At 44.0% G+C, this 11,382-nt stretch overlaps 1 protein-coding gene across 1 annotated transcript; it reads right to left on the reverse strand.

The window, feature by feature from the left end:
• Positions 1–223: 223 nt before the first annotated feature.
• On the reverse strand, positions 224–9,651 carry RBP7 (retinol binding protein 7). Its single transcript, XM_037881262.2, has 4 exons — positions 9,443–9,651; positions 5,139–5,317; positions 4,707–4,808; positions 224–497 (listed from the first exon to the last, which is right to left on the reverse strand). Exons 1-4 carry the CDS (start codon positions 9,513–9,515, stop codon positions 447–449), a joined length of 405 nt encoding a protein of 134 aa, XP_037737190.1. The 5' UTR covers positions 9,516–9,651; the 3' UTR covers positions 224–446.
• Between the last annotated feature and the right edge of the window lie 1,731 nt (positions 9,652–11,382).

Below are 11,382 nucleotides of genomic sequence, written 5' to 3' on the forward strand. Positions count from 1 at the left end.
GGACCCTCTGCACTGCCATAGGTGGTATAAGACCATGAAAATTAGGCCTTCCCAGTATCATAACTGGTGATTTGATATTATATTGACCCTTTGAATCCATAGGAGACTCTTCTAGATGGCTGTGGGGATGTTGGCCTAGTTCTGATGGTTAGATGGGGCTGAGTTACCCGACAGTCTCCCCTTTCTTACAGCCCCAAATAACAGCAGTACAAGTCAGACAGGATTGTTTTCAAGTATTTATTAACAAGAGCAGTACTGCAACACTAGTGCAAACAGTTACATCTTCTCCTGATCAGAAGCACAACAAAAACCAGATATGCCTGATCAAGAAATGCTTAGTGTTAATCTAGAGATCATGTAGAAACCCATGTACATAAAGAAATAAGTTCCAGGAGGTCTGCTCTGTACAGATATGCTTTTCAAGTGTCAGTCAAGACTGGATTAAGTCAAGCTCTCTTGTAAATCTGTGTGCATACTTGTTCCTCACAGCACAGCTCCTAACAAGAAGGGAGAACAAATGTTATTTAACTTGTGTAACAGTCAACCTGACAGTTAGGTACTTGTGAAGTTGAATTGGTTTACAGCAAGTCATTTACAACAGTGCGCATCTTGTAGAGCTTTTGCCTTTGCTGCCAGTCTGCAACTAGTACCCACACAAGTTATGCCTTACCCTGTGCTTGGCAGCAAGTTGTAGCAAGCTGGATTCCAGAACAAGAGCATGCCAGCTACTTTTGAATTGCAGTGTAAGTGCAAGATGCCCCACATGCAGCTATTCATGCTCATTGCTATCATGCCCACTTCATCCTGCACCATGAAGCATTAAGGACATTGTAGAACATGAACAAAGTCATGCACATGTGGTATGAATATTCTGTTCTGACTTATCTTACAAGTCTTTATCTCAACCATGCAGTCCAGGCCATTGGATAAGGTCAATGCTGGCATGAACAAGCCAGTTCTGGCTGTTGCCAGCCCTGATCTCCTTTCTACCCAGCTTTACTAGTCAGGGCTATCCAACAGGTGTTTTGCCCCCTAAGGAGTGGTAGGTCTCTGTGCTGGGTTAGATCTCATGCTAATATTTTATACCATTTATTCCTGTCATAGTTGCAATGGAAAAATCCAATAAGAATGCCTAGCCTGTTCCCCAAATTCATACAGATTAGCTTTCAAAGTTCTGAGTGATGATGATGGAGGTGCATTAGCCACACTTAGTTCCCTGATGTGAATTTAGAGAATCAGCAGAACTCCTTTTTTGGAGGGACATGTCCTAAAGTTCACCAAAGAATGGTTTTAGTGCTACAGATATTAAGTACGTTCCCCTCTGAAGCTTGTTCTTTCCATTTCTCAGTTACAGCAATTTGTTCAACTATATTAAAGTCTCCTCCAGGGGCACCATTTCAGATTGAGGGGAGGGGGACAACTGTAACAATTATTCCCGAGGCTACTTGAGCACCTTGGAGAAAAAAAAAGGTTTTTCCCCAGATAACTTAGATACAGTGCTTATGTCAGATAATTTCTAATTCCTATGTAAAGAAAAAAAAAAAAAAAATTAGAGACTCACTCAACTAATCTTACATGTTCTGACATCTTGTGTCAATTCTCTTAAGGAACCCTGGTTAGGTTTAAAGTTTTTATGTGTGTTCTTACTTTATTACTAAATCTTGAATAGAACTGAAACAATTGTAGAAAAATCTAGATAATTTTCTAGCTTTTTTTTGTAGTTCATCAAGCTTGGAATAAATAATTTAACTTTTGGAAACATCTCACTAGGGCAGGGATGGGCAAACTTTGTGGCCCAAGGGCCACATCCAGGAATAGAAGTTGTATGGTGGGCCATGAATGCTTGCAAAATTTGGGTTGGGGAAATAATGGGTTTTGAGTGCAGGAGGGTGCTCCGGGCTGGGATCTAGGGGCTTGGAGGGTGGGGGGGGGGGAGGGAAGATCAAGGCTGGGGCATAGGGGGAGGCTCTGGGGTGCAGGCTCTGGTAAGCCTTTACCTCAAGTGGCTCCTGGAAATCAACAGGATGGCCCCCTTCTGACTCCTATGTGGAGGCACAGCCAGGCAGCTCTGTGCACTGCCCTGTCCACAGGCACCACCCCCTCAGCTCCTATTGGCCATGGTTCCCAGCCAATGGGAGCTGAGGGGGTGGCACTTGGGGCGGGGGCAGCATGCAGAGTGGAGTCCCCTTTCTGCCCCTTTGTGTAGGAGCTGGAGGGGGGCCCTGCTGCTGCTTCCAGGAGCCATGTGGAGCGGCCCCTGACCCTGTTCCCTGGCTGGAACAGGACAAGCCCTAGACCCTGCTCCCCAGCAGGAGCTCGAGGGCCAGATTAAAAATGGCCGGTGGGCTGGATCTGGCCCATGGGCAGTAGTTTCCCCACCCCTGTAGTAGGGCAAGGGCCCATGAGTTTATGCTGCAGCTGCCTGAAGCTCTAGGATTGTGTTACCCACTACAAAGAGGACTAGAAACTGACTTTAAACAGGAGTGGAACTGACACTGTCTAGTTGCTTTCATGTTTGTTTTTAAATGCTTGGGGTTGGCAATACTATGAATCAGCCTCACCAAAAATCATGATTGGCTTCAAATCTATTTTATGTAATTTTTTTAATGTTTTTATTTATATTCTGCTTTGAGCATTTAGAGTGCACTAGGGTCATATTTTGAAGCTCTCCCACACCCATAAGGGCTAGAAACTTCATTTCTCTTTAAGAAAAAAAGGGGTCACCTATCCACTTGACCCCAGGAGCTGGAGCTTTAAGGAGAACAATGATCATGAGACATGACAAAAATCATGAGTTGGCAACACTGCCTTCTGTTTAGAGGCTAGTTACTTCCCAGAAGGGTCTTAACAGCAACTCCAGCATTGTAGTGTTTTTTCTACAGGACAATGTGTAAAACCTAACACCAAGAAAATTCCACAATTTGGGGGAGGGGGGAGAGAATTGAGACTGAGGTATCTCAGGGCCACTAAACACAGGAAAGGAAAACAGCACAGGAGCTCTGGGCAGCTCTTCCTCTTGAAAGGAAGTTGGAGGGTCAAATCTTCTAGACATCAAATAAGACTCTTGTCATCAGTGCCTCCACTCAGATATCAACACCACAGTGAACAGGTGATGTCAACAACTATCCACTTCATACTTCGATATCTGAGCCATCTTATCCAGAGTTACACATCATATATGCATTGGCTCAGGGACAACATCTCCACCCCCACCCCTTCCAGTGCCTTTGAAAATCTGGCACTGTGTATCTGGGGGTGGGGGGGAGGAGAAGATAGACTAGACATGAAGTGTGAAAAATTGGGATGGGAGTGGAAGTTAATAGGCGCCTATACAAGACAAAGCCCAAAATATTGGGATGGTCCCTATAAAAATTGGGGCATCTGGTCACCCTAGTGTGTCATCAATGCCCCATCTGTACAATGGGAATAACAGCACTGCTCTACCTGATGTGAGGCACTCCAATACAATGGTGATGGGACCACATAAGTACCACCAGTAGAGTGGGAATTTCTCTATATCACTGCTATCCCTTCCCTGGGTTTTGGTCCACTCTTCACCTGCTCTTCCCCCGCCCTTCTCTGAATGGGAACTTGGCTCAGAGGGCTTGGCTGTATTTCTTCTGAATCCCCTGTGTTCTTTTCAATGCCTGCCCGCCCCCTGCAGAGGGATTCCTGTTTTACAGGGTCATTTAACGCAGAGGTGGCCAACCTGTGGCTCTTCAGAAGTTAATATACATCTCCTTGTATAGGCACTGATCCAAGACTGGAGCTGCAGGCACCAACTTTCCAATGTGCCAGGGGGTGCTCACTGTTCAACCTCTGGGTCTGCCACAGAGCCTGCCCCCACTCTACCCCTTCCCACTCCCTTCCTGAGCCTGCTGTGCCCTCCCTCCCCACCTCCTGCACGCCACAAACCAGCTGATCAGGAAGTATGGGGAGGGAGGGGAAGGTGCTGATTGGCAGGGCTGCTGCTGGGTGGGAGGCTCTAGGAGCAAGGGCGAAGCTGATGTGGGGGATGCTACTGATGTATTACTGTGTCTTTTGACAATGTACTCTGGTAAATTCTGGCTCCTTCTCAGGCTGGCCACCCTATGCCAGACAATTCTCATCTTGCAGAGGTCACTTGGTCTTTTGAGGACCAAGGCGGGGCACGGGGGGACGCTACCCTGAGAACTAATGGAGCAAGTGAAGAGAGTGGAAGTTTATATACATCTTTCTTCCAAGACTCATGTAATCCTTTTTGCAATGTTTAAGAGCAACTAAATTCCCTGCTTTGATTTTAGTGTTATGTTCTAAGTAGTCTTTTGTCCCTGTTGCAATACCCAGAGATCGACACCCTAACAATAGGGTTGATAGACAAAAGTACTAACTCTAGAAGAGAAAGTTCAGGAATGCCAAGCCAAGGTACAAGATTGAGACAGAAAGTCAGATATTTTGATACTGAAATGCTTCCAAGTCACTTTGGCAATCTACTAGAGGAGAAGTATCTTCTCCCAAAGATATTAGAGTCCTTGCCCTCTGTACCAAGCACATGTATGTAGATTCTCCATTTTCTGGTCATGTTTATGTTAGTAGGCCCTAGAATCCACTGCACAGAGAATTGCATGGGAACATACCAGTAACCCAAACCACAGCAGCAGTATAGATCCCAGTAGCCCTCATGCAGAGCCATGAAGTTAATTCAAAATCAGAATCTAACTGAATACCAAATATAGCTGATCTCCTTCAATCCAATGAGTCCAGCCCCTGTTCTTCTTGTCTCCAGTCTGGACACAAACAAGCTTGTCATTGTCCCAAGTAACCACACTCTGCATTTGAGAGAGAGACAGACAAGTCTTAACTTTAGTCATACACCACATTCTTGTAGCCCCTCTCCCTTACCAGGGTAAGTTGCTTCCCTGAGTTAATGCTTCTACATCATGCTCTGTAGAAAGTGAGCTACCTTAAATCTGACATGTATACCATGGAGAGAACAAGTAGTCCCTACCCCAACCTCCCAAGAAACTTGAGGGTTTCTTCTATAACAGTTTGAGGACAAAATTTAGGTCCCCACACTAACATTGATCAGTTAAGGCAATCCACCAAACTGCTTTGTTATTTGAGCAGGTACAGCCCCCCCCCCCTTTTTTTTTTTTTACCTTGCATTTTCTATGATCTAGGCCTTTATTGTCTTCCTCAAACTCCTCTCCAATTTTGAACTGGACAAAGTAACTTCTGAAAGCACTGGTGGTTTGGATGGAGAATGAATCGCCTTCCTGTTCAATCACCTTCTGTGGCTTCAGCCTTTTTGCTATGTTGCGAGTTGCAAAGTCAATACCTTAGGAGAGAGAGATTTAACATCATGGATTTTTTTTTGTACCTGCCAGCCTACAAGACCCAGGCTACCCTCTTAATAATGGTGCCCACAAGAGTGCTTCCCAGAGCCAATCCAGGTTTGGGTGCTGCTAATGTGGCTCTAGGTCAGAGGTACAGGAAAGCCGCCCCCCCCCCCCCCCGACAGTTTCCTTCAGCTGTGTTTCTACCTAGTATTTTACTCTTTCACAAGCATGGGACTGCATAGTGTAGTGCAACTCCCAAGCTAGGTTGCTGGGATTTGATTAGACTGGTACAGGAGAGTTTCTCAACTAGATGGGTCACCTTACACTATTGGCAAGTCAGTGTGCCACTGCTGGCACGGGTTGTTTATTATATTGACTTCGGCTGTATTAGTACAACCTGATGGATGCTACTGCTATGGTGGAAGCTAAGGTAAAGTTTGGCCTGTACTTAGTTGTGCTGACCCAGCTGAAATTGACATCAGATGGTATCTGCATGTGTAATCCAAGTCAGAATTTGGTCCTAAAGAGCTTCCTAACTGTGGGGTACAGAGCTCTGTTATTGGTTATTCTTTTGTTACAAGCAACTTCACGTCTCCCTGTCCAACAGAGTATGCAACATGTACCCACTGTTGCTTAGACACCTATTATGTAGTGTTATTTGCTCCATTAAGGACCTGTTCATCTTTTGGATGATTACCAGCATGATGTTTTCTCCATGCATGTAGTATTTATAATCAGTCATTAGAGGGCAAGGGGCTGTCAAAAGCAGAGAGACACTTATGGTTTTGACAGCCAAGCCACTTAATCATTTGGTTGAGTAGTTCAAAGAATAACCTTGCATTTTTAAGGTAAACTCTGTCTGTCCTTGCCCTCTAAGCAGAGAGGGCACTATGGCTGCGCATGAAGCCTTACGTTTCTTTCCCTAAGTAGTTTTAACTGTTCACATGCCAGGATCATCAGCAGGATGATGGTTTGAGTTTAAACAATTTCCAGGGACTGCCAATTGTCATGCAACAGCTGCTGCTAAGTAGCGAGTCTGCAAGATCAAACTCATTTCATAAGGAGCATGCGACAACTACTCAGTGGCAATTGTCACGGGCAAGGCCCTGTATCCCTGAGCTGTTAGTTCAGGACACTACACACATTAGTGTTTAAGTGCACTGGCAATGGAGACATTCAGCTCAAGCCAACACCCCAGAGAAAGTTTCTTCATATGATTTTCAAGTTAGACATACGTTTCTACACGTGACATATGGTCTGGGAGTCAAGACACAGCCTCCCAATTTCATGCTCAGAATACAAACTTAAGGGAAGGGGAGAGCCACAATAAGGCTTCCATTTCCACCCTAAGTGGTGGATCTCTGCTGCCTAGGAATAGTGCAATTGGCATGGGTCACATGAAGCTCAGATAGCTTCACGTATCTGACCCACTGCTTTGGTTATATTCACCCATCACAGACTAAAGACATGGTCCCTCACCACATCTGAGATGATAAACAAAAAACAAAAAAAACCCACACACAAACCCAGTAGGTCCATTAGATGGTCATGTTTATACACACCACCACTTGACAGTGTAGTTGTCCCTAAGTAGCAAGAAGGGTTAACTCTGTACTAGCAGCATATATTGCTGATCACTATGCTGCAGCATTTGGTCATGTAACCTTAGATATTAGAAGCAATTTTGTTGAGAAGAGAAAAATTGCAATTTACCTTTAGCTATTTCATGGTTAAAGTTGAACTAGTGTGCTAGTATCCAGGCTTTCCTCAGCAGCGTCATTCAAATTATTTTTGTGAAGGGTTGTCCCATCATCCACCCTAGTCCTTGTGCTATGCTCTGGTAAAATTGCTGTTTCTAATTTTGTCACTTAATTTTTTCCAGGGTCATCCCCCCAGAAATCACAGTTGACCTTGTTTTCTTCCCCTCTCCTTGTAACCCATACTACTCAACTACTAGAAAGAGCAAACTACAGTAAAAAAAGTGAAGGAAAATCTGTTTGCAATAAAGGCAGAGAATCCTGATAAGATTACTATGCTGCAACAACTTTCTGGAGCCATTTATTGCAACGGTGATTTCAACAGAGTGTGAAAACCACAAACTCACTTCAGCACAACTTGGGTTTAATAAGTTTTTTGGGAGCAGCCATGATATTTAAGTCAGCTGCTCTTCAATATTCTCTCTTCAGAGAGAAAGGACAAACTCCCATTCATCAAGGGGATTCATGCAAGTTTCTATTCCCCTGTTTAGGCAGGTGAACATTTATTTGAAGTTTCCCTGTAGGATAGGAAACATGTCAATAATAATATTTAATAGGAAGCATGGTATTCCCACTCTGAGCTACTGAATTTCAATGCAGTCTTCTTTGTGCTAGAGAGACAGATCGAGGTAAGATAGAAGATAAACCTTCTCATTGCATAATTTGTGTCCATCAAGCTTTATCTAAAAAAGGATATTTTAAAATGTATTAGACTCCCAGCCATGTGGAGAAGCAAGCAATAAAAGACACTTCTCAGTTCTCCTATGGTCATATTTTTGAGCTAATTGACTCTGGTGTAGTTTTTTATTCTGCAGAGGCTGAAAAGTCTCAGCATAGTTTATCTTGTTACCTGCAACATATGGATTTGCACGTGGAATGATCAAGACTTGGAGAGAAGGACCATTTAATGAAGACAAGTCCGAGTATTAGTCCTCAGAGGGGATTCAAGAACATTATCCTCAGACTGAGGATGTGGTAGTACTACAGCTAGAAGGGGATCTTTCAATATATTACCAATATTGGATAAAAACATTTAAAGCCATTTACAACATTAAACAACGTCCAAAACAGTCAACCAACTGTTGACCAACACCAAGCAATATATTTAAGCTGAGTGCATAACTGTTGGCAAGAGTCAGGGCTATTCCCTACGCTTCTGACACCTTAGGAGCTTCCAAAAACAAGTTGCTTAGTTTTGTTACAGGTTCCAAAGGGACAGCCTCCACTGGCTGTTACATTACAAAAGTATTACAGCACTGAGGCCCTTTCTAGTTCCTCTCCCACATACTCCTCATTATTGCATATAATTGGTCTGTCCCCATTCCTATCAGCAGTTCAGATGCTAGTTTCAGAAGTTAAAAAGGTTGAAAATCTCTGCTCTAGGTTCTTTCTGAGGCCCTCCCCCAACATGCTATGAAAACCTCCATGGCCCACCTGTGCCACAACAGCTGGTTTTCTGTATATAAAAGCTCGGGCTGGCATAAGGGGGTAGCAAGCTGGGCAATTGCCTGGGGCCCCATGCCACAGGGGCCCCTAAAAAGCTACATTGCTCAGGCTTCAGTCCCAGGTAGCGGGGCTCAGGACTTCAGCCCCATGCAGTGGGGCTGCAGCTTTCTACCCTGAACCCCAGTGAGTTGAATGCTGGCCCTGCTTGGAGGCCTCCCTAAAACCTGCTCACAGCCCCCCAGTTGAGAATCACTGACCTAGAGCATTCCAGAGGAAAGGACCACTGAAGAGGATATGCTCATCATCCTATTCAGGGTCACCACCCTGAAAGTGATTTTGCAGCAGTGGTCTGCTAGACAGGGCTTTTGCCATATTAGAGGACTGGCATTTAAACAGTCAGATGTTTAGCAACAGGGAAGGTCAAGGATATTGTCACTGACAGAGAAAGAGATTGCCTCATAGCTTCCTTGTAGCCCTAGTAAGGATGTTACCTGGATGTAGAACTTAAGTGTATACTAAAAAAAAAGAGTGAGAATAGTGAGTAGACACAGCTGAAAAAATCCCTCCCTCACACTAGTAAGGGCCCCCACACAAATACAGCAACACTGTTAATTCCCAATGAGAAAGGCACCAGCTAAGGACAGATATCAAACTTCACTACAGGGAGCAAGGACACCCGAAAGTAACAGCATACAATGTAACTAATCACTAGTATCCCCCACCATAAACTGATCAGGCAAGCAAATGAGGGCTAGTCCCTTTCTTGATGGGGCGGGCGGGGGGGGGGGGGAGGGGGAGGAAATCAGGTCCTCCTCTAAGGAGACAATAATTGCTCCCCCCCCAAGAAGGAAAACTTCAACCACCTCTAGATTTTAGCACACTTCAAACCCCTGGACATAGATTTCTATAATTTTCACCTACCCAAAGCCAGCATGTAACCTTCAAAGTTTTCATTGCACACAAGGTTCCAGGTGCCACTGAAATCCACAGGCATGACCAGGGTATTAGAGCAAGAACCCCAAAGGGAAGTGTGCACTGACCAGAGAGAAAGGACTGAGAGTGTATCTACCAGCTAGGCCCCTATATGAGGGGAATTGTGGGAGAGGTTACAGCTGGCAGCCTTGGTAGTGGGGATGTGCTACTGGCCAACCAAGAGGTGGGAGAGGGGGTGGAAGTACAATTAGCTTCAGCTGGTATTGGAGGGGAAAGTTCACATTGTCTGAAATCTTTGTGTGGAGCAAATATTACTGGCCCATGAGTCACAGTGGGGAAAAAGTGAATAGTTTAACCTCTTCATGGTCACTCCCTGTTTCCATCAGTTTAAGAGGGGAATCAGGGACAGATTTCATAGTTAGTAAGTGAGGGCCAGTACAGGTGCATCAGACCCAGGCTCCTGGATTGGAAACCTACATGAGTATGGGGAAAGTTAATCTCCTTATTACAAATATGACATATGCTAACAGAGGCGCAAAGGACTGATCCTTATCTGTGCATTACCTTATATCAGGGGGAGGAAGGTGACCTCCATGCCACAGTATTAGAAACTACAGTGCACATTCCTCTTATTTCTGAATCATGACAAAAGAATTATATTAACTTCTTTCGTGGATGTCTGGATGGGAATAGAAGGCAGTATAGTGTAGTGGTTAGAGCAAAAAACTGGAAGACAGAACTTCTGATTCTGGTTCCTGGCTCTACAGTGAATGACCTTGATCATGTAACCTCTGTGTTTCTCACTTTCCTCTTCAGTGTTCTGAGGTCCTTTTATGCTGTGAATTATGTCCAAGACAACCTGGAATCCAGGTGTGTTGCCAGTGTGCACAGTGATTGCAGTAGCTTTGATCACTACTTTTCTTGCTCAGATCCTTTCCCTGTCCTCAGTCTGGGAACATTGTCAGATGGGTAGTATGTCTACTAGTCAGAGCAAGAGACCTAGATTTAATTCACAACTCTGTCACTGAATTTCTTTGTGACCATGCCTCAGTTTCTCCATATGTGAAATGTGGATAGTAATGTCCATATCTGAAAAACACTTTAAAACCCTCAGAAATAATAACAATAATTAATAATAAAAGTACAAAGTGCTGTCTTGTATATAGATAGAAGACATGACCTGCTAGTTCTTTAATACATACAAAGCCTGATCAAGTAAAGGGAATGCACAGGATAACATAGATATGTTGAACAATTCATTCTTGTGATGCTACATCAAATGCCACGTATGGAGGTACAGAACATAAGGATCACAGCAGAGGGTGATTTCAGTGGAGAATTTCCTCTCTTCAATTGGAGGAAGAGGGGTAGAGTGCAAGGAATCCTTTCTCCTTATGTGGTGGGACTGTACCTTTTTCAGTAGCTAAAATAATCAGTATTCTGCAAAGCAAGTCTTTCTGCATGGAAAGGGAAATGTGAGTCCAGGCATGTAGTAATTGACTGACCTTGGGAGAATGAAGATGACGGAAGCCCTTACCCCTTTTACATGTGGAACTGAGGTGATTCCAATATTTTAATTCCTTTATTTTTCTGTTGTGAAGTGACCTTTCTGCACTGTGTATATAAATAAAAGCCAGGAGGCAGTATGGTCTAGCACAGTGTTTCTTTTCAAGCTATCAACTTCTTATTCAAAACAAAATGTTCATGACCACCTTACATTTACTATAGGTATAAAACATATGAATTATTATAATAAACCTATACTATTTGTGCATGTTTTGAGACTGCTTGACCGTGCAGAATAGGGCTGTATGGGGAGCAAGATTTTCTTTACTTTAGATTGAAATTTTTATTACATCTTGCCACTCCTCCTACTTCCCCCTGAGGGTCGCAGCCTATTGGTTGAGAAACTCTAGTCTAATAATCAC

The sequence above is a fragment of the Chelonia mydas genome, chromosome 18 (genome assembly GCF_015237465.2).
Source record: "Chelonia mydas isolate rCheMyd1 chromosome 18, rCheMyd1.pri.v2, whole genome shotgun sequence".
In the NCBI taxonomy this organism is placed as follows: Eukaryota; Metazoa; Chordata; order Testudines; family Cheloniidae; genus Chelonia; species Chelonia mydas.